At 44.5% G+C, this 23,839-nt stretch overlaps 1 protein-coding gene across 1 annotated transcript in view; it reads right to left on the bottom strand.

Moving 5' to 3' along the window:
• Nucleotides 1-377: 377 nt before the first annotated feature.
• The window catches only part of LOC147881515 (hsp70-Hsp90 organizing protein-like), an 80,220-nt gene continuing 56,758 nt past the window's right edge, over nt 378-23,839 (bottom strand). Inside the window, exon 9 of the mRNA XM_087402257.1 lies at nt 378-829. Coding sequence (XP_087258383.1) covers nt 716-829 — 114 coding nt within the window. The 3' untranslated portion in view covers nt 378-715. The remainder of the gene's footprint in view (nt 830-23,839) is intronic.

Below are 23,839 nucleotides of genomic sequence, written 5' to 3' on the forward strand. Positions count from 1 at the left end.
GCAAGATCCTTCAATTTAAACCCTTGTGCTATCATATCAATGGGAAAGAGCCACGTATGCCTTCATCAAACTTCAAGAAAACAGAGCAATTGGTCAGTTCAGGGTTAGGTTATGAAGAGCTTCATGCCCAGATCAAGTAAACGATGACAGTGTGGTCCTGCAGTCTCTCAATCCCAGAAGCCATTTGGTGCGGTAAGAATTATAAAATCTGATAGTAGGGAGTCTTCATTTAATTAGCATACAAGGAAAGCGCCTGATGCCAAAAGTAGCAGCAATCGAAGTACTGCATAATGTTTATATACTCATTTTTGCTGCCATGGCTAACAGCATGTTTTAACATTAGTTATAGGTGCAGACACTCAAGCAAGACCGGTATGTATTCAAGTGGAGACTATTAAAGACAAGACCATACTATTCAACGTTAGCAAAATGTCAAAACTTCTTTAGAAAAGAAAAAGGGAAAGTTTGAAGTGCATAAATTTACTCGAGCAGAGCCAGACTGCAATTGAAGTGTGATGTTAGGTTCAAAACCAACTAATGCCACTCCAGAGGAGAAAAATAACAGAGTCAAAGCCCTCTCAACCAATGCAATTGCAGACACCATGTTAAGACATCTTAGCTGGCAGGCATAACTAAGGAACAAGAGACACGCATCTGTGCATGCTCCTTCCAGCCGTATGCAATGGTGTTTGCATCTCAGTACACATATTGAAGGTCACCGGACTTGGATAATCCCAGCTGCCATAAGCTTCTGCAGCTTGCTCATCACCATTGGATTTTTTGTATGTTCCTGGGCTGCTTTGGGGTTTTCTTGGAAGTCGATCAAAACCTGAAAGAAAATAATAACATTTGATCAACATTCAGCTCATTTTAGTACTCAGAATAGAAATACAGCCATTCAGTGACTCCGCATACTTTCTTTACATCAATCCAATATCCAAGAAGTGCTCCCACAGCAAAAATGCCAGGGATCCCAAGAAACAGTCACATAAGGCCAGTATGATTAGAGCAGCAGCAGGAATAAGGGTAAGAAGACACTAAGAAGTCGCAACCGTCGCCAACTAGAGACAACAAGTAGCCATTTTCCAGGAGTGACGGCATGGGAGCGTATGATCTCAGGCCAGTTTCGTTGGCAAATCCAGTATGCCAAGCACAGTCGGACAGAACTCAAAGCCAGAAATCAAGCCAAATATGGTCGATGTGTGAAATTCCCTATACAGATGCCCCAGTAATGCAACTGTACAAAGGGAAACTCTAGTAGGAAATGTTGGGGTAAAGGCACATTGCCACCCCTTTATTAAAGATAAGACATCTATGACTGTCTTAAGACAGTCATAGGGTAAAACCTAATCCTAATAAAACTAATGAGTTTGTGGTGTGGCTCGTCACTTCACACCCGCACACTTGAGTCTTCTCTCTCACACTCTCTTCCTCTTGCTCTTCTTCCCCCTTCAGGCCCTTCAACTGGTATTAGAGCCACTTCTCCCTCTACCCTTGCCTACCCACCCCCCTCGACCTCTACCTAGCCTCTTCACGGGCCAACGGGTCAGCAGGTGACAGCGCCGTACGGACGTACGTCGTCCGTACATCCGTACGGACGGGCGTCGCAGGTCTGCAGGCAGCAACGGGCGCGGGCGCGGGCATAGAGCAAGGCGCGGGCGCGGGCGTAGAGCAGGGCACGAGCAGCGCAGCTGCTCACGCAGCTAGCGCTACAGCAGCAGCTGCTAGCTGCTAGCCTGCGCAGGGGCAGCAGGTGCACAGCACCAGGCCGCGCGGAGTCAGAGCGCGCAGCGCGCGCTCAGGTACGGACATCTGTACCTGCCGTACGGACGCCGTACAGGAGCCGTACATCCGTACGGATTTACACGGCGCAGGTACAGGGAGCTGCATCAGGGAGACCGTCGAAAATTTTTTTTCTCTTCTGGGATTCTGCACACGTGCGCAGGTACAGGAAGTACAGCAGGCAGAATTTTTTTTTGGGGAAGAAAAAGAAGGAGAAAGAGCTCTCTGCTCTTCACTCAGGATCATCCTTCAGTTCTCAAAAACTGTGTTTTCTTGAAAGTACAGCAAGTACCTTCATCTATCTCGTGCTTGAGGTGAAGAGAACCATAGTGTGTGGTTGATTGCACAGTTATCTGTTTTCGTGAAGGAAATGCCTTGATTTTGCAGAGGACTTTTATGCTTTTACTGGGCTTGAATCTCAGTTTCCGGGTGAGCAGATCATAGGGCTTTTGCCTGGCAGTTGATGCTTTGTATGCCTTGAGGTAGTGTGGTGCCAGAGAGCACACATTTGCCTCGATTTCCGCAGTGTCGAGGTGACATTTTCTTGCAGGTCACATTTCTTGTGCAACACTCAGAGAACCTCAGTTGAGCCGCGCTTGGCCAGGGCGCATCGAGTTTACTCGGTCCCTAACTGTCCATCGTTGACAGTGCTCAAAAGGTTCCTCATTGAGTGTTTGTACGTTGGGATCTGTGTATGTCATTTCTACACAGGGCAGTATATGCATTACACTGTTGGATGATTTTGTCAGAGAGATTTTCATATTGCATGCTACCTCAGTGTTGAGGTGTTCTTCACTTGGTTCAGGTGTCAGATCAAGGGGCTTTTGCCCAGATTTTGTTTGATAGCACTTGGGTTACCTACAGAGATCTTCAGATGCATTTTATCCCCTTGGTAGAAGGCTGATTGATTGGGATTTATCCCATTTTCTGTTGCAGGTTTTGTGACAGGCTGAAGTGTCATTTTTTTTGGGTGTTTGCCAAGTGGTTTATGCATATTAACTCAGTGCAATACCTCATCTGAGGTGGGAGAAGTGATCAGTACAGCAGTGTTTACAGCAGTGTTTTGTGTTTTGTCAGCCAATGATGCACTGTTAAAGCACTTGTGGAGCAGCTGCAGCATTCTGAAATTACTGTTTATGCCTATTTGAGCACGGTACAATGTGTCAGAAGGTACAGTATTTGCAGGGACATTTACTGTTTTGCTGCAGATTTTCCTGACAGTAAAAAACAGCACTATTGTGAGTGCTCCTGGCTCTTGATAGAGCAGGTTTTTTCTGAGAAATCAGAATTTTTATTCAGTCTTTTTTACTTCCAGGGAGTCAGATACTTTCCTTATCTGATATGGCATCAGGGGGAAGTGAATCTTCAATTCTGAACATAAAGAAACTGGAAGGAGCACACAATTATGCATTATGGGCAGAAAAATGCTTGAATGTACTTCTGTTAAAGAAGATTTCTAAGCCCATAAGGGTGAAGGGTGTCAAGCCATCTGACATGGCAGTTGATGACTGGGAAGAGCTTGATTTGTCCGCAAGGGCAGCTATCATGCTCACTATTTCAGACACTCTTGTGTTCAATGTTCAGGCTGAAAAGACCTCTTATGGCCTATGGCAAAGGCTAGAAGAATTGTATGCCCAAAAGAGCTCAGCCAGTAAGGTTTATTGGTTGAAGAAGCTGGTTGATCTTCGCATGAAGGAAGGTACAGCTATGACCTCACACTTGAGTGAGTTCAATGCCATCTTTACACAGCTGATTGCACAGGGATTGAACCTTGATGAGGAGTTCAAGGCTACTTTCTTGCTGTGTACCCTCCCTGAGAGTTGGGACACTTTCAAGACCACCCTGTCAAATTCGAATGTCACTCTTATGTATGCTGATGTAGAGAGCTCTCTCCTTATGGAGGAGATGAGCAGGAAAAATAATGCGAGCAGCAAGTCTTCAAATGCCTTGCAGGTACAGGATAGAGGCAGGACTCAGCAGAAGGGAGATCTGCTAGTAAGTCCAAATCCTGCAGTCAGTCCCGTGGCAAAAAGGATATTGAATGCTTTTATTGTGGCAAGAAGGGACATGTGAAGTCTAAGTGCTTCAAGTTCATACGGGATCAGAAAGCCAAGAAGGCTGAAACAAAGGTGCAGGCAATGGAAGCAAAGGCAAAGGCAAGGCCAAGGCAGATGACTTGGATGCAGTGAATGTTGCAGCAGAGGACAGTGACAGTGACATACATGATGTTTTATGCTCTTCTGCTGTAATAGCACATGCTTTGGTTATTGATGGCCATGACATGCACACCTGGCTCTTGGACTCAGGTGCTTCTTTTCATGTTACTCCTCATAGGGAGTGGTTTACTTCCTACACAGGTACTTATGGAGTTGTTCATCTTGGGAACAACTATGCATGTCAGATTGCAGGGATTGGCAGTATACAGATAGTATTTCCTGATGGACGCATATTCATGCTCGATGGTGTCCGCCATGTGCCGCAAATCAAGAAAAATCTGATTAGCACTGGCTTGTTGGATGACAGTGGTTACCACACCACATTTGGGGATTCCAAATGGGTGATTACTGATGGCCAGGCTGTAGTGGCTGAGGGTTTTAAGAGTGATACCTTGTACCCTCTTTATGTTTCCAGTGTGGGTAATCATGTTGTTGCCATAACCGAGCTGCCAAAGGTTTCATTGTGGCATAGCCGGTTGGGACATATGTCTGTTAAAGGAATGCAAGAACTGTCACGTTTGGGTTGTCTGCCGTCCCTTTCTTTTTCAGATTTGCCTACTTGTGATCATTGTATATTTGTCAAGCATTCTGTGACTCCTCATAAGAGGAGAACTCCCCAGAATAGAGCACCACTTGATCTAGTGCACACTGATTTGTGTGAGATGCCACAGTTATCACTAGGGGGTGCAAAATATTTTATTACTTTCATTGATGATGCCACACGCAAAGTGTGGGTCTATTTCTTGAAGCATAAGGGCGATGCCTTAGATGCTTTCAAGAAGTTTGTCGCTCAGGTTGAGAATCGGACAGGTCGCAGGCTGAAATGCCTCAGATCCGATAATGGGGGTCAGTATGTGTCACATGCTTTTGTGCAATTTTGCGAAGCTAAGGGCATCAAACAGGAACTCACAGCCCCTCATAATGCATCTCAAAATGGTGCAAGTGAGCGGATGAATCGAACTATTCAAGAGAAGGTTCGATGTATGTTGTCTTATGCTGCATTACCCCATGGCTTTTGGGCAGAAGCCGTGCAAACAGCAGTTCACATTATTAACAGGTCGCCAAACAAGGCTTTGGAGTTGAAAGTGCCAGAGGAGGTGTGGTCTGGCAAGCCACCTTCATACAAGCACTTACGTGTGTTTGGCTGCGAGTGCTTTGCTCATGTACGCAAAGAACTGCGCACCGAACTGGAGCCAAAGTCTATCAGATGCATCTTTATGGGTTATGGTGACGAAGGTGAAATGGGGTACAGGTTATGGGATCCCGTTAAACGGAAGATTATACGCAGCAATGATGTAATCTTTAAAGAGGATAGTGTACACAAGGAACCCGTGCAACCTGTAGAATACAGGAGGGTTATTTATGATGATGTTGGACAGCAAAGAATGCCCATTTATATGCAGCAGCAGACTGCTGCAGATAACCCTGTTCAAGAGGGTATACAGGCTGAAAATCAGCCAGATAATTTTGCCAATGATGCACCACTGGATATGCCAGCAGATGGGGCTGTAGAACAGCCAGATATGGTGGTACAGCCACCCGTCATGCATGACGAACAGGCTGGACAGCAGCCTAATCCGGAACATTTTGTTAGGAGGAGCACCCGTGTACAACGACCTCCTGCCAGGTTTGTTCCAGGAGCCAATAATGTGGCTGATTTTATCATGCTGACAGATTGTGGTGAGCCTTCCAGCTTCAAGGAAGCTATGGGAAGAACAGAGAAAAAGAAGTGGGAGAAAGCCATGCAGTCAGAAATGGACTCCCTACTTCAAAATGATACATGGGACTTGGTGCAGCTACCTGCAGGCAGAAAGGTTTTGCCATGCAAGTGGGTTTACAAAGTCAAAGTGGATTCAAATGCTTTACCGAGGTATAAGGCCAGATTGGTTGCCAAGGGATTTAAGCAGGAGAAGGGCATTGACTTTGATGAGATCTTTTCCCCTGTAGTCAAGATGACTACTTTGAGAGCAGTGTTAGCTCTTGTTGCTCATGACGACATGGATTTATGTCAGATGGATGTGAAGACAGCCTTTCTTCACGGAGATCTCCATGATGAGATCTATATGAGTCAGCCAGAGGGATATGCTGTTAAAGGGAAAGAGCAGCTTGTGTGTAAGCTCAAGAGGAGCTTGTATGGACTCAAGCAAGCGCCAAGAGAATGGTACAAGAAGTTTGATGCCTTCATGCAGTCCCAAGGGTATCATAGGTGTGAGACCGATCATTGCTTGTACACCAAACGGGCAAAGGATGGCAGTTTGATGCTACTCATTCTATATGTGGATGACATGCTTATTGCCAGTAAATCTCAGCATGAGATTAGTGCTTTGAAGAAACAATTGCATAAGTCTTTTGACATGAAAGACTTGGGTGATGCAAATCATATTCTTGGCATGCGGATTACTCGTGACAGGTCCAAGGGACTTTTGTTTCTATCACAGAAAGAGTACATTGACAAAGTACTGCAGCGCTTTAAAATGGAGGGGGGGAAGTCTATTAGTACCCCGTTGCCTCCACATTTAAAACTCAGCAGTAAGGACAGCCCCAGATCAGATGATGATAAGGCTGAGATGGCCAAGGTTCTGTATGCATCTGCAGTTGGATCTTTGATGTATGCCATGGTTGCCACTCGTCCGGATATTGCTTTTGCGGTGGGAGTCATCAGCAGGTATATGGCAAATCCAGGCAAGCGGCACTGGGAAGCAGTGAAAGGTGTCTTGAGGTATCTCAAGGGTACCAAAGACTTGTGCATATGCTATGGTAGGCAGTATGCATTGGTGCATGGTTTTACAGATTCAGACTATGCAGGGAATGCAGATAACCGGAAGTCTACTACCGGTTATATTTTCACATTTGCAGGAGGTGCTATATCATGGGTGTCTCGGTTGCAGAAATGCATTGCACTGTCAACTACTGAAGCTGAATATGTTGCAGCCAGTGAGGCTTGCAAGGAAGCAATATGGCTTACTCGGCTGGTGGGAGACTTGGGCATTACAGGAGATATGCCAGTTTTGCATTGTGATAGTCAGAGTGCTATCATGTTGGCAAAGAATCCGGTCTTTCATCAGAAGACCAAGCACATAGATGTGAAATATCATTTCATCAGGGAGGTACTGGAAGACAAGCGACTTGAGCTTGTGAAGGTGCACACTGATGATAATCTTGCAGATTTGCTCACTAAGAGCTTGCCTACAGAGCGGTTTGCACATTGCCGCCACATCATGGGATTAGGATAAGACCATTCTTATTTTATGGTCTTGTATACAGTAACTGTATATTGCTGTAATTTTTTATTCTTTTCTCCCCTTTAGGCACATTGGCCTTTAGGTGGGAGGTTGTTGGGGTAAAGGCACTTTGCCACCCCTTTATTAAAGATAAGACATCTATGACTGTCTTAAGACAGTCATAGGGTAAAACCTAATCCTAATAAAACTAATGAGTTTGTGGTGTGGCTCGTCACTTCACACCCGCACACTTGAGTCTTCTCTCTCTCACACTCTCTTCCTCTTGCTCTTCTTCCCCCTTCAGGCCCTTCAGGAAAGAATGCAGCAAGGTTATACAAACAGGATCCTCATACGATATTAATCCGCATGAGAGCTCCAAAGGAGGCATACACTGAAATCCTCGAGAGGGAAACCATGCAGCTTGGAAAAGATCTCACCTAGGGCTCCTCTAGGGATGGCAACCCCATACATACTGGAATACAAGCGGGGTACATAAGAGAAGAGGTTGATATCTCCCTCGGTCCTTTTGGCGTTCTAGGCTTTCCATCCCGTTGTCCGTGCAATGAAGGAGGCCAGGGCTGAATTGGTGAAGTGGGGGAAGAGGAGAGGCGAGAGGAAGAGGAGAGAGAGAGAGAGACAGAGGAGGGAAAGGGGTAGAAAGAAAGAAAGAAAGAAAGAAAGTCTATTAACGTCCACTGAAGACCAAAAGGTCTATGGGACAGAAGAAACCCTCTAGTACATCTGCTTTAGGGAGAGCACATGGCAGCTCCCAAGGAGTGCAAAAGCAACCCATATTATTTAGAGTACCTACATAATGGTCTAAAAGAGTAAACAGACATACATGAGTTTAAGACTGATAGTCTTTTGGTTTTGATTTATATACCTTTGTAAGACTAGAACAAGTCCAATCATACAAATTTAGCATTTTTGTTGTTCTAAAGATTAAAAATCTACACAGAAAATAAAAGAGAAAATGAAAGAGAAGAAAAAAGACGTAAACAAAAACTTTTATGAAAAACACAAGGAAGACATACTTAGCAAGCAAAGCACCACTTATGTCGTCATCAGTGCCCAAGCATAAGTAGCTATACTGGGTTTCTAAAGACTTGCAGAGTCTCTTGGGTAAACCTAGTGCTTACTAAAAACGTCTAATAAACAAAAGAGAAAGAAAACAAGAAATAAAGAAAAAAGGAAGCAGGTGACTAAGCAAAAATAAACAAGCAAGTCAAGAAACAAAATCTTCCAAAAAACTGGAATATCGCTCTCTCTCTCACTCTCACTCTTATTTAAAACATAAAAAGCTAAATGGCCCTTTACACTTATGTATCGTTTCCTACAAAGAGGCAAAAATACATTTCTAAATTAGAAAGCACAAGCATACTCAAACAAACTCTCTTTTGAAATTAAACGAAAAACAGGCTATTCAACTTCCCGCTTTTTGTTTTCAGCTTATGTTCAATCATTCTAAACATACCTAAGGCCGATACACCATAGATAAAAGACTTCATATCTAACTTTTTTCTTTATTTTCCTTGGATTATACCTCTTGTGTAATAGTAAAGTGATCAAATTACTTGTACAAAGACTCCTTACTTGTACAAAGGCGGGAAAATCTATGGAATTGGAAAGAAATGACTCCATATTTTGCTAAATCAGAAATGTTTGAGTCAATGTGAGGCATTTTTATAATGTGTAAACTACTATACTTTGGTTGTTCACGTTTATCGTATATATCAACCTCTAATCCTATGGTAGATTGAGAAAGTCTAAGATCTTAGAAAACACAAGAATCCCCTCTTGAAGTGCAGTTCAGTTCACAAGAGTCACGAGGATAGATTCCTTCTCCAAAAGCACTAGTGTCTTTGTACATAAAGTCTTGAAAGTTAGGAACATCTGGTACAAATAAATCATCTATAAAACGCCTAACTTTATGTAAAATGATAGGGCACGTATTGATAGAAATAAGACGTTGCATAAACTCAAATTCATAAGTGAAAAGATAAAAGTTTGCTAAAAAGACGGCACAATTAGTGTCCATGGGGATTCCTATAATTTGTCGAAACAAAGAATCACCTATTGTGATGTAAAGATTATCTAAAAGAAAATCTATCCAAGAGCAAACATCTTTCACACTTACTACCGTTGTGTATCTTTTCTTTTTAGAACCTATGTCATGATCTGTATCTTTTCTTTTTAGAACCTATGTCATGATCATCATTTTTTAGCCACAAAAAGTCAAAGCATAAGGCTGTTTCCTCAACTTTTAGCACTTTGCATCTATCTTTGTTAAATCTTTTTATTCTAAACTTCAAGTCTTCCAGCTCGATCTTTCTGTAAAGCATGGTAAAATCATAGGTTTAAAGGACAATAGGAGACTCTTTTTCCTGAATACTTCGAGGAATTAAAAAATTTTACAACAGGAATCACTCCTACAGAGTCATTTAAAATCCAGCTTGAGTGCGAGGGGACATCTGCCTCTTTTAATAAGTCCCTCCAAAGTTCATGGACACTAGGTAACATGGCTTTGAAACAGTAGCTTAGCCATTTAGAGACATCCGTCAAAGTAGTCTCACAAGTAGCTGCAATAAATCTTGGCTTTTTGGGAGTTTTGTGAAACTTCTAAGCAGCACAAAGAAAAGGTATACTTGGATTGCAAACAAACCCAGAGACTTGCAAAAACTCTAATGTTCTGAGATCAAATCCTTTTGAGAAACTAAGACAGGGGCGTGAGTTTTGACAGAGGAGTTCACTTCTCTCAAAAAACATTCGAGGTAAAACTTTTTGCAAATAAAAACAAAGTTATTAATTTAAATTTTTTGGTTTTGATTTAAACTCTTTGATTAGGGCTACGCCTTCACGGTAAACTGTCCATTTTCCATCCTTTTTGGCAGCGCTGACTTTAGCTAATTCAATTGCCTTATTCTTGAGTGAGCTTGTGTAAGCTCCTCTGCTATCCATACTTTGAAGATTGTCGAAGAAGCTTGATCCGCATATCTTTTGACTTTAGTGTTAAGGATTGCATGACCTATAATTTATAGTGCATAATAGAAGGTTCGTCTTTAATCTTTGCTTGAATATCAGACTTACTTGCTTTGGTGTCCACTTTCACAATCAATGCCTTCTTAGCAGTTTGTACTTCAATGTGAACAAGATCTTTGACTATAGAGACTAGCTGCGAGGTAGGGGGGAAATCCTTCTAAGATTTTACAGCCTCATCAATTACTACCTGCTTACCACGCCCTTCCTGAACGTGAAGTCGAGCCTTGTAGAGAAGGGGGTAGGGACAGATTTGGAGAAAGGGGGATAGAGGAACATAAGGGGGAGAGAGAGAGGAGAAGAGGGAGAGGAAGGGTAGGAGAGAGAGAATGAGGTAGGAAGACAGGGAGAGATTGAGAGGGAGTAGGGGAAAGAGAGGGAGAGTGAGTGAGCGTAGGCAGGAAGGAGGAAGGGAGAGTAGATAGGATTAGATGTCACATCAAAAAGTACATAGTAGTGGGTGGATGGAGACTTATATAGTCCCTCCACATTTTCCACCTAAAGGGCCTCTAACTTGGCCTCTTTTTCCCCTTCATTACAGCCATCCCTTCCCATAGAATTTGTTAGAATTATAGATATAATTCAGTTGTGAGCAATGTAATTTTAATGAGCTAGTTAGGGGCACTTTTTCCTCTTTAAGAGATTTTTCCCCCTAACCGCAGTTAGTTCACTAACTATGGTTAGTGACTACTAAGGTTTTGTCACTAGGACAAAACCTTATCCCTCACTCTTTTAGTTGTACTCTCACACTCTTCTATTGCAACCAAGCTATCAAGCTTTCAGCTCTCAAGCTCACTCTCTTGCTCTCTCTCTCCAAGACTTTCATTTGGTATCAGAGCCTCGTTGAGCTCCTGCTTCCAGCCCACGCTCCTGCTGCTACATCCCGTCCGTACAACTCGAAGCAATCCAAAGACAGTCCGTACAACTCTACGGAATTTGTACCTGCACGTACCTTCCGCTGACAGTTCGTTCGTACCTACCGTACCTTGCACGTACCGTTCCAGCTGCATCATCGCTGTTCGTACCTGCCATACCCTGCATCACTCCGTACGTGCCGTACGTGTAGTACCTGCACATTCCGTGATCTGTAGCGCCGTACAGCTCGTACCTGCAATCACGCTGTCGTAGATAATCATCGCCGTACCAATGTATACCTGCTGCAGCCGCACCTGCTTCCGTACATTGTCCGTACCTGCTTTCGTACATCGTTGTACCTGCTTCCATACATGTTACCGTACAAGTCCTCATTCCGTACAGCCTGCCGTCGCCGTACATCCTGCAATCCCGTCCGTACCTGCGACCGTACGACCTGCTTATCCATACAATCTGTACTTGGTCGTCTGTATTCATTGTACCAACAGACATTTGTAGTCCTTCGCAGTTATTGGGGTATTTTCAGGTTCACAGTTGCTTGTGAAGCAAACATTGCAGATTTGGTCTGAAATTTGGGGCTTTCTGCTGAAATTGCAAAATTTGGGGCTTTCTGTGCTTTTGCCCCTTTCTGGCTGCAAATTCAAGCTCGAAATTTCGGGCTTTCAATTCTGCAGTACAATTTCTTGAAGAAATTTGGGGATTTTGTAATTACACTGCAATTTCGCAGTGAAATTTGGGGCTTTTGCAAACAGAGCGCAATTCTTGCAACATTTGGGGCTTTTGATCAATTTCCCCCTTTTTGGTTGCAATTTCGGGTCTATTTTGGGGCTTTTGTGTTGGGAGAGAAATTTTAAAGATTTCAGTTCACGCTGCCTTTCTTGAAGTGTTTTGCAGCACTTTTGGCACATTCTGGAGAGTTTTTTATGCTTGGACAGATTTCTGACAGTGCAAGTGCAGAAATCTGAGTTGCATTTTTCGGTGGTCTTTCATAGGAAGACAAGTTGGATGGTACCAACTACTCCCTCTGGAGTTTTATGGTACACAATATTCTGATTTATCACAATTTATTGGATTATGTGAATGGGGGTGAGATTCGACCAGTAGGTATGGCACCTAATACCCCTCCTCAGCAAGGAGGTGGAAGAGGTCGTGCACAGGGTGCAGCTGCAGAACAAGTTGTTGGTGCAGGTATAGCCACTACTCCAGAGCACAAGAGATGGGATTCACGCGATGCCTTAGCTTTGTCATGCATCTCTCTTTCAGTGAAAAGATTTATCATTCCGCATATCCGGTCGTGTAAGACCTCGAAGTCAGCGTGGGATATCTTAGAAAGCACGTATGCAGCCCGGAATGATGCAAGGGTATCTTTCTTGAAAAGAGAGTTAAGTAATACACATATGGAAGAGGGTGACTCCATGTCAGTCCACCTCACAAAGCTACAGGATCTCAGAGAGCAATTATTGAACATAGATGAGATTATTCCTGATTCAGAGATGATTACTACCACTCTAAATTCTCTTCCTGAGTCTTATCTCAACTTTCATACCTCGCTGAACTTATCGTTGAGGGGGGGTGCAAATCCTCTCATGAAAAGTTGATAGGACTTCTGCTTCAGGAAGATCAGACAAGGAAAAACTTGGCTTCACGTGCAGGTGAACAAGCTATGCTCTGAAAGTTCAAGTCAAAAACAAAGGGGCATGCAAAGAAATCAGTAAATCAGCCTTCCAGTGGGTCATGACAGCCTTCACAAAAGGCTAAAAATGATGCAAGTAAGCCCAAGAAGAAGGGTTTTTGTCATTACTGCAAAAAGCAAGGTCATCACATTGCAGAATGCAGGAAAAGGCTTGCAAAAGAGAAGAAAAACAGCTCCGGTATGGCTGTTTTAGATTCAGCTCCTCATGCATCTGACAGTGGGGATGCTGCAGCCAACTTTGTTGGACAGGATTATGCCTTTTTATCCTGCATTTCAGATTCTAGGCTGGCTGCTCCAGATGCTCGGGATAGTACAGCCACTTGTAATGATGATACATATGCATTTTTGACTTGCAGTTACGACTCTTCTACGGATGCATCTGCTTTCAGTGTCAATGAAACACTGAACACTTGGTATTTTGACAGCAGTGCATCCAAGCATATCACTTCTAGGAAGTGTCTTTTTACTTCCTTGCATCCACCTCCCGTTGGTAAGAAAGTCACTTATGCCAATAACTCGTCATATTCAGTACGTGGCACAGGAGAAGTTGAGCTTACTGCCATTGATGGCTCAGTTTTCAGACTTTCAGATGTCTTATATGTGCTTGGTATAACCAAGAATCTTCTTTCAGTGTCCACTCTTAACAGAGCTGGATTTCAGGTCATCTTTGAGGATGACAAATGTGCTGTCCGAGACAGGGAAAGTGATTATGCCTTGAGATTATCTGGTACTCTGCTGCGTGGGCTTTTTCAGCTTGATCTTTTTGAAAAAAGAACAGCCCATGCTCTTGTAGTTTCTACTCCTACTGCTGCCATGCAGAATGCAGAATTATGCAATGCCCAATATGGCCTCATGCATTACAACAGCTTAATGACACTTCAGAAGCACTCTATGGTTGATGCATTGCCACCTCTTGAGATACCTCCTCCACATGCCTGTGAAGGGTGTATTTTAGGCAAGATGCATAGATTCCCCTTCAAAAAGGATGGTTCAGTTAAAGCTGTCCGCAAATTACAGCTTATACACAGTGATGTCTGTGGTCCCATGAGGACTCCATCATTGGGTGGTCATCTCTACTTTGTTACCTTTATTGATGATTACTCCAATTTCACTTGGGTCTTTGGGCTGAAGCGCAAATCAGAAGTGTTCATGGTGTTTAAACACTTTTCAGCCATGGTTGAAAATGAAACCGGACTCAAGATAAAGACATTGCACATAGATAGAGGTTGGGAATACTTGTGTGCAGATTTTGATGCTTTTCTTAAAGGCAAGGGTATTGTGCATTAGCTCATAGTGAGGCTGACCCCTCAGCAAAATGGCAAAGCTGAGAGGAAAAATAGAACTCTTATGGAGATGGACAGATGTATGCTGAAAAGCAAACACATGCCTCACAAATTCTGGCTTGAAGGTCTGATGTGTGCCAACTACATTTGAAATCGGGCTCCCACTAAGGCTATGAAAACAAAAACTCCCTATGAGGTCCTATGAGGTCTGGAATGGGAGAAAGCCTTCAGTGGATCATTTCCGAGCCTTTGGATGCCTTGCATATGCTCATGTGCCAGTTGAATTTAGGCACAAGTTGTCAGATAAGACAATTAAGTGCATATTTGTTGGGTACAGTGCAAAAAGCAAGGGGTACCGTCTCTACAATCCTGCTACACGCAACATCATTGTCAGTAGAGATGTGATATTTACGAAAAATTCAGCTCACACTCGGGCTGAATTTCATATGCCTTCTTCTTCACAGGATGTTTTTCAGGGGTTGCTACCCCTTGCCTTGGGTTCCCCTGCTGATATTTCTGATGCAAATCAGAATTTACAGCCACCTCCCGATGCTTCAGTTCAGCCACATGATGTCTTGCCACCTCCACAGGCAGTGGAACAGGTGGTGCAGCAAGAAATTGCAAACATACATGCAGCAAAAACAGTCCCAAATTGGCTGTTACAGACTCTCAGGGAGAGTAAGATTGATGCTCCATTACCTGGCAGGACTCACAGTGCAGCAAGGCACATGGAAGGTGCTAATTCAGTGGAATCACCATATGCAGGTACTCTTCTTGATGAGGAGGAGCCTGCAACATTCGAAGAAGCAAAGGACAATGTGCATTGGATGAATGCCATGCACGATGAGTTGCAGTCCATTAAAAAAAATCAGACTTGGGATGTTGTAGACTTGCCATCAGGTAAACATGCCATTGCACACGATGGGTTTTCAAGGTGAAACGAAAGCCAAATGGCTCCATTGACAAATACAAGGCAAGACTGGTTGCTAAAGGCTATGCTCAGAAAAAGGGCATAGATTATGAGGAGACATTTGCTCCTACATCCCGGATGACCACCATCCAATCTGTTATTGCAATGGCTGCCCATTCTGAGTGGAATGTTCATCAGTTGGACATAAAAACAGCCTTCTTAAATGGAGACTTGCTGGAAGAGATGTATGTCAAACAACCTCCAGGCTTTGAAATTACAGCAAATGCACTTCAGGTATGCAAGCTAAACAAAGCTTTGTATGGACTGAAACAGGCCCCTCGTGCATGGTATGCCAAGATTCATGCCTTTTTGACCAGCAAGGGGCTGCACAATAGTCCTACTGAGAGCACCCTCTACATCAAGATGGATGGGGGGGAAATTTTAGTCATCCTTCTTTATGTCAATGACTTACTGCTCACAGGGTCCAATGAAGATAAAATTACAGATTTCAAAGCTGATTTGCAGACCACCTTTGACATGTCAGATTTGGGGCTACTTCACTTTTATTTGGGGATCCAGTTCTCTCAAGAGAGACGTGGCACTGTTATGTCTCAGTCCAAGTATGTGCAGAAACTCTTGGACAGATTTAACATGCATGATTGTAAGCCCATAGCCACTCCCATGGAGCCGGGGCTGAAACTCACAATGCATGATGCAAGAGAATCAGTTGATGCCACATCTTACAGTCAGGCTATTGGATGCCTCATATATCTCTGCAACACTAGACCTGATATTCAGTTTGCAGTATCTCAGGTGAGCAGGTATATGCACAGCCCAAAAACTATGCATTGGCAGGCAGTTAAGCGCATCTTCCATTATTTGCAGGGCACGAAGTCTTTTGGCTTGTTATTTCCCAGGGGGGGTGACTTGCAAATGCATGCCTACAGTGATTCAGATTGGGCTGGTGATTATGACACTAGGCAGTCCACTAGTGGCAATTGTTTCTTTTTGGGTAAATCTTGCATTTCCTGGCTGAGCAAGAAACAATCTAAAGTGGCTACCTCATCATGTGAAGCTGAGTACAAGGCAGCTTTCACAACAGTTGAATGTGTCTGGCTGCGACGTCTATTTGCTGATCTTCATCTGTCTTTGGAGTGTCCTTCTCCAATTCTCACTGATAGTCAGAGTGCCATTGCAGTGGCAAAGAATCTAGTGTTTCATGCTCGCATGAAGCACATTGAGGTTCACTATCACTACGTCAGAGAGAAGTTGCATGCAGGAGAGATCAGTATGATCTTTGTGTCCACACATGACAACATTGCAGATATTTTCACCAAAGCACTACCACGTGAAAAGTTTGAGGCATTTCGAGTTAGAATTATAGATATAATTCAGCAGTTTCATGCTGTCCGACATGTAGCGGACATATGGAAAACATTATGAATCCTGGAGGTCCTGGGTAGCTCCAACTCATACGCCACCTCGCCAACTTTGCAGATGATCCTGTAGGGACCGTAATACCTGTGAGCAAGCTTTGTGTTGGTGTTACCCTTCAGCGAGGCATAACGGTTCTTATGGAGGTGTAAGTGCACATACTCCCCTTCTTCAAAAGACGAATACCTCCTGTGTTCATCCGCATACTTCTTCTGCTTGGCTTGGGCATTTTGTATATTCTTTTTAGCCAATTGCAAAAGGGCATCCGTACTCTCCAAGTTATTTCTTGCTTGCTGATTTTTCACAGTCATGTCCGCAACTAAAGACTGCATACCCACTGTGCATCCATACATAGCCTCGAACGGGCTCATGCCAATAGAGATGTGCTTGGTACTATCGTAACAAAATTCAGCAAGTGCTAGCCACTTATCCCAATACTTCTGCGTGTCATGACAGAAATGCCTCAAATATTCCTCCAGCCATTTGTTCACCCTTTCAGACTGTCCATCCGTCTCAGGGTGGTAAGCAGTGCTAGGTGTAAGAGAAGTACCCACTGCTGTAAATAATTCCTGCCAAAAGTGACCCATAAATTTTGCATCTCTGTCGCTGACAATCTCCCGAGGGAAACCATGCTGCTTAAAAACATGCTCAATAAACTACCAAGCAACTTGTAATGCTGAATAACAGGTCTTAGTGGGTATAAAATGGGCCTGCTTTGTCATTCTATCAACCACCACAAAAATGCTATCCCATCCTCGCTCTGTGGAAGGCAACCCTGTAATGAAATCCATAGCAATGTGAGTCCATTTGCCTTCTGGAATAGGTAATGGCTGCAAGAGACCCACAGGTAACCGGCTGTCCACTTTATTTTGCTGGCAGGGCAAACATTCACTAACAAATTTAACTACATCCCGCCACAAGCCATCCCAGATAAAGCTCTGTTTAACCTTTTCATATGTCTTAGTAATACCCGCATGTCCTGCCATAGGAGATGAGTGCATTTCCTGTAAAACCAGCAGTCGGTACTTTGAATCTGGCACCAAATAAATTATGTCCTTGCACCACAACAGCCCATTATGCAGCTTAGATTCAGCATGCCCCTGGCTCGATGGCCTCTATAACTCCACAAATATGGAAGCTGCCTTAGAATCCTGTAGAATCCTGCATGTATTCTTCCTGAATACCATGAATCCACTCCTAGTAGATGGTAGAAATGGTAGACAAACTGCAAGCCCACGTATGGGATAAGGCATCTGCAACCACGTTTTCTTTCCCCTTCCTGTACTCGATGTCAAAATCATAAGACTGAACCAACCACCTCTTTTGCTTCATTGACAAGTTGGGCTGCGTAAGGAAATACATGGATATCCTATGATCTCTCTTAACCTTGATTTTGCTACCGTACAGGTAGTGGTGCCATTTTTCGAAAGCATGGAGGATAGCCAACATTTCCTGATCATACACATGATAATCTAGTTCCTTGGCATCCAATTTCCTGCTTTCAAAAGCAATTACCCCGTGTTCCTGTCTTAGCACAGCCCCTAATCCTTTGCCACTGGCATCTGCCTCCACAATGAAAGTACGTGAAAAATCAGGGCATACCAACACAAGAACATGAGTGAGGGCGAATTTCAGGTCTTCAAAGCTACGCTGTGCATTTGTAGACCACATAAAAGCATCCTTCTTTAAAAGGTCTGTCAGAGGGGCTACCCGCTTGGCAAACTTGCGAATAAAGCGCCTGTAGAAGGAAGCAAGACCTAGAAATCCCCTCAACTGAGTAGGGTTGCGTGGCTGCAGCCAATCCACAATGCATTTCACCTTTGCAGGATCCACTCGAATGCCATCCTTGCTGACAATATGACCAAGATACTCAACCTCTTGTGCCATAAAAGTGCATTTGCTGGCCTTAGCATAAAGCTGATGCAACCTCAAGATTTTCAGTACTTGCTTGACATGTCTGATGTGCTCATGCTTATACTTGCTGTAAATGAGGATGTCATCAAAAAATACCAGCACATATTTGAAAAGGAGGGGTTGCAAAATCTTGTTCATGAGTGCCTGGAAGGTAGCTGGTGCATTGGTCAATCCAAAAGGCATCACCTTGAGCTCATACAGTCCCCTCTCTGTGCGAAAGGCTGTCTTGTGCTCATCCCCAGCTTTCATTCTAATCTGATGATAGCCGGACCTCAAATGAATCTTAGCGAAAAACTGAGCACCCTTGAGTTCATCCAACAGGTCATCTATCCTAGGGATTGGAAACCTATTCTTGATGGTGACCTTATTCAAGTCTTTGTAGTCAATGCACATACGGTAAGAACTATCCTTCTTCTTCACCAGGAGCACACGGGATGCGAAAGGAGAAGTGCTATGAGTAATGAAACTCTTCTGAAGTAAGTCCCTCACTTGAGTTGCCACTTCCTCCCATTCTACCTTAAAGAGTCGGTATGGGGCCTTATTGATTGGCTTACTACCAAGTTCCAGGACTATGGCATGATCTACATCTCTTCTCGGAGGCAACTGTGATGGCAAATCAGCAAACACATCTGCAAACTCTGAGAGCAATCGCTGCATATCACAATCATCAACACAGGGAGTACCACCCTCTTTAGTTACTGACACATTTAATGCATATATGGCGCTGCCTCTCTTGAGCTCTCTGGCCAACTGCCTTGCTGAAATGACCTGCAATTTAGGAGCTGCAATACCATGCAATGTAACTGATCCATCCCTGTGGACAAAGCTGAGTATTAAGGCATTGAAATCCATGCCGATTTTGCCCAGTGATTGCAACCAATCACAGCCCAAGGCAACATCTATTGGGCCCATGTCAAGTGCCAAGAGATCACCTGCAAATGCATAGTCATCAGAGAACTTAATCCTTGCATCTTGGCAACAAGATCTACTGATCATATGCTGTCCATTGGCCACTTCTACTCTCAGCACATGGCCTATCTCAGTAGCAATCAATCCAGCCCTCTGTAAGGTCTTGCAGTTAATAAAACTGTGGGTGCTACCGCTGTCCACCAACACATGCACAATCCTGCCATTCACCATCCCTGTTAATCTGATAGTATCAACACTTTTGGCACCCATCAGGGCACGCATGGCAATAGTATAAAGTATTGGCTGGGCATCCCAATAAATCTCATCCTCATTCACAGAAGCATTACCACCTGCATCTTCATGTGCATAAAAAGGTATCGCATCGTGATGCTCCACAGAAAAGAGTGTTGGCCTACGGTCTCTCATGCCACCAGTGGACAGAAGCTCATACGAATGCGAAGCATGAGTGTCATGCGCAGTAGCACCACCAGGATCAAAAGGAAAGTCAGTGCCCTTCGTGGCTCCAATGTCAAGAGCCTCATCTGCATCATGTGTATTTGCTATCTCATCTTGAGATGTATCCAAAGAACCTGGGGCATCAAACAAATCCTCGTCATCTAAGAGGTCAATGATCATGCTGAGCTTGGCAGTACCACTATTGCGCATCTTGCACACATTCCTATGCTCAGGAGTCCATTTCTTGCCACATTTAAAACATAAGTTGGCTTTCTTTTTACTGTCCATTACTGCTCGTATATGCTGTTTTATCTCAGCCTGCTCATTTCTAGCAGTAGGCTTGCCTCCCGGCTTGGCATCAGGATACCTGTAAGGCCTGGCATACGGCATCTTACTACCCGAGACAGTAGGAAAGCGAGGAAATGGTGCTGCTGCAGATTTCTTGCCAGTCCACTCAGCAAACTTAGGCTTCGACTCAGTGTCATACCCCATAGCATGCGAGCTGCCCATGGCATTTCTGTGCTTGCTAGCATATTTAGGCTCAAATACTTCTGCAAGCTGAGCTGCCCTCTCAATTGTTTGAGGGTCATGTGCCTTCACATCTGCAGCGAGAGAAGAACTTAACCCATGGATGAAACGCAGCAGCTTTCCTTTTTCAGATACGTCCTGCACAAACAGGTAAAGCCTCAAAAAACGTTGCAAGTACTCGTGGACCGTACCGGTCTGTGTCAAGGCATAAAATTCAGCCAAGTATTAATCCAATACAAGTGGAGATACAAATGTAGTGACCATCAATTCTTTGAAACCTGTCCAAGTGGTTGGTTTATGAGGCGAATCCCTCATGTATCGCCACCATGTTTGGGCATAGTCCTACATATGCATACCTACAAAAATGATGCGCTCCTCCTCAGACTTGGGGTAGAAGCGGAAATAGTCTTCCAGCTTTGTGAGCCACTCCTCCAACTCATTGGGAGTGCGAGTGTCCCTTTTAAACTTATGCACTGTGAGTTTGTCCTTCATATCCTTGGCTGCATAATTCTTGTGTGTGTAACCTCCAGAAGTGCGGGTATCATCACGCTTGAGGTTCAGGGCCCTACCTGAGGCCATCAAACTTGAGATGCACTTCTCCGATTGTGTGTATGAACGCAAAGAATCTGCCAACATGTCATCAAAAGGGCTTGCTGCCCACCACCAGCCCCCTGCTGCATAGAAGCTGCCACTATCTAATGCACTGGCTGCGTCTGGCTATATGTGCTCGCTAGTGGAGCGATAGGTGCATGAACTCCGGGCTGGGTCTCTCTACCAAATGCATCTCTCCGAAATGATGGCATACCAAAGGGCTGAGAAGAGGATTGACCTCTCTCCCAGGGGTGTGGACTGCCATATAAACCCAAGCCAACTCCAGGCATACTCGCTGGTGCGGTGAAAGGAGCACTAGCCGGATGCACACCAACGGGTCGGCCCAAAAGAGACGGCTCAGCTTGCATAGATGCAGAAAGCTAAGAGCCAAAAGATTGCCTCACATCCTACAAGAAGGTGCTCTGTGGCACAGAAAATGCATCATCTATGTCGAAATAATCCCCAAGCTGGGGTACATAGAATGGTCCAAAACACTGATGCTCATAGGCACGATGGGCATCTGCCATAAAACCCCTGCGTGGAGCAGACAAAACATCCTGAATGTCTGAATGGTCCCCTTGCTGGGGTGCGGGCTGCTTACCCTTATCCTGCATAGCAATGGCAAATGTGATCTGCTGTCCCAGCTGGACAAGAGCCGTATCCTACATAGCCATGGCTGTGGTAAGCTGCTGGCTGAACTCCTGTCCTATCTGGTGGAAAGCACCTTGGAGCTGGTGAAAAGCACCCTGGAGCATAGAGGAAAGGGCATCCAGAAACTGCGTCTGCGCTGCTTGCACTTCCTGGGATGCAGGAGAGAGAGGCTGAGTGTAAGGAACCTCTGCACCACCAGTGGATGCAACCACTGTGGCAGGCACTTATCTTGAGCAACCTCATCAGAGTCATGCGATATATCACGAGGAACACGCTTCGGTGCCATGGTGATTGGCCCTGGAGAGAGGAGCTCGAATGTAGGCAAGGAGAAATGGATAACAAAAACCCTGTTGTAATGAGCCCTTGAGATAGTGTGTGGAAAACACGAAAAATGTCGATGGAGAGGCTCAAAAGAAAGGTCGTCGAAGAAGCTTCAAAACAGAGCCAAAATGGCTCCAAACGGGCTCTGAAAGGTCCTAAAAAGAGGCTGAAAGTGAACTGCTTACCCTCTTCTTTTTTTTCTTCTTTTTTTCCCCAAGAGGGGTCCCTAAGTCACCTAGGACAGTTAGTACAGCAATAACCTAAGACTCCTAAGGTAGTTAGGACTGTTGGCTAGTCTAACCTGACCAACCAATGATGTACTCAACCCTAGTTAGTTTGACCCAACCTAACCAGACCAAACTAATTAAACCTAAACAAGGTAACTTAACCCACTAACTAGCTAGACCTAACCAAACCTAAACTAACCTAACCAACTAGCGAATCCCACTAACTAACTGTAGTCAAGCACCTTAGAGGCTAAGGTTGCAGGTGGGCACGGACGGCGGCACATGGGCGTAGACTGGTGCGGAACGGGTGGCGAGGTGTGTAGATGGGCGAGAGGTGGCACGACGGCGACGCAAGCAACAGCGACGGGCTACGTAGCCTTGGACGAAGGGCTGACAACAGCAGCGACGGTTGGAGAGGAGCGGGCGACGCAAGTTGGAGAATAGCGACGACATGATCTGATCATTGTAGTATGTGTTGGGCTGCATGAGACTCGACGAACGATTCAGGCTAAGCAAGCATTTGTCGTTGACGTTGGAGTCGAGATTGAGCACCACTTATTGAGTTCGTCGTTAGGCAGCTGGTCTAGGATAGGCTGAGCAATTTGCTGTAGGAAGGGAAGCGCATCGATGACTGTTCTGCTCCCTGCTTGTCTGCTTGCACCTGTGTCATTTATCCCCACAATTGTGAACCTTGATAGTCGATCAGACTTTGCATTGGACGCCAGACTCTCACGTTGGTCGTACACTATGGATACGACTCCTAACTCTTACGTTGGTCTACTTTTGGAGTCCAGAATGAAGGTGAATGGAAAAAACAATGGTGCCAGGGTCGGAGCTCTGATACCAATGTAGAGAAGGGGATAGGGACAGATTTGGAGAAAGGGGGATAGAGGAGCAAAAGGTGGGAGAGAAGAAGAAGAATATATTATCGTCCTCTGAAGACCAAAAATCGGCCTATGGGACCTGAGCAATACAAAATCCTCGTACACAAAGACTCCTCCCTTGGAGGGGAGGGTATTAAGAGAAACTACCTTTATGTCTTAGGTGAGTTCCTGTGCTTGAAAAGCTTATAGACAAACGTTCCTAAAGCTGGGGGTGACCCATTATGTAGCACATCAGCCAGTCTGTTATGTCCCTCGAGAAGAGAGCTAAATGCTTTCCGGATGTGAGTATAGTAAGGGCATATCATTACCATGTGTTCTTCAGTTTCTGCCATTCCCTGGTCACATAATTGGCATATTCTGCTCTCTTTTGGCATATCTTTCCATCCTCCTATTTCAATCTGCAGCTGGTGTGATCGGGTGCGAAGTGAGGCCAAAGCTCTTCGCTTATGTATTGCCATAGGTGTGCAAATGTACTTCTGCGTCGCTATTTCTCTTCCTGTATAAGTAGCCCAATATTCGGGGTTGATAAATGTACGATAGTACTCAAACTTATCTCTGTTTTCAGCTGTTTGCCATTTCCTGTGTAGTGCATTCAGCAGGTCATGATGAAAGGCATCCTCATCTACCTCCTCTGGAGAGTAGTCCAAGTACCTCTCTACCTCCCATTTTTGGAACCATTTTTTTAAATCTAGTGCCCACCCAGATGCCAAAATCTTACCCTTATTCGTCTTTTGGGACTTTTGACTTTCTACCCATGCCCTCTTTGGCAGCCTTTCATTATTCATGCGCTTGACCTTTGTGATGTATCTGAGTACTCTCTTCAAGGCATGCAACTCTATGGGTATGCATCCTGTCTCTAGGAGTAGGAGAGAGTAGGGTGTGGTAGCCTTGATGCCAAGGTGTCTTCTAA

The sequence above is a fragment of the Dipteris shenzhenensis genome, chromosome 31, assembly GCF_047967505.1.
Source record: "Dipteris shenzhenensis isolate YYH24624 ecotype China chromosome 31, Dip_SZ_1.0, whole genome shotgun sequence".
NCBI classification, from domain to species: Eukaryota; Viridiplantae; Streptophyta; class Polypodiopsida; order Gleicheniales; family Dipteridaceae; genus Dipteris; species Dipteris shenzhenensis.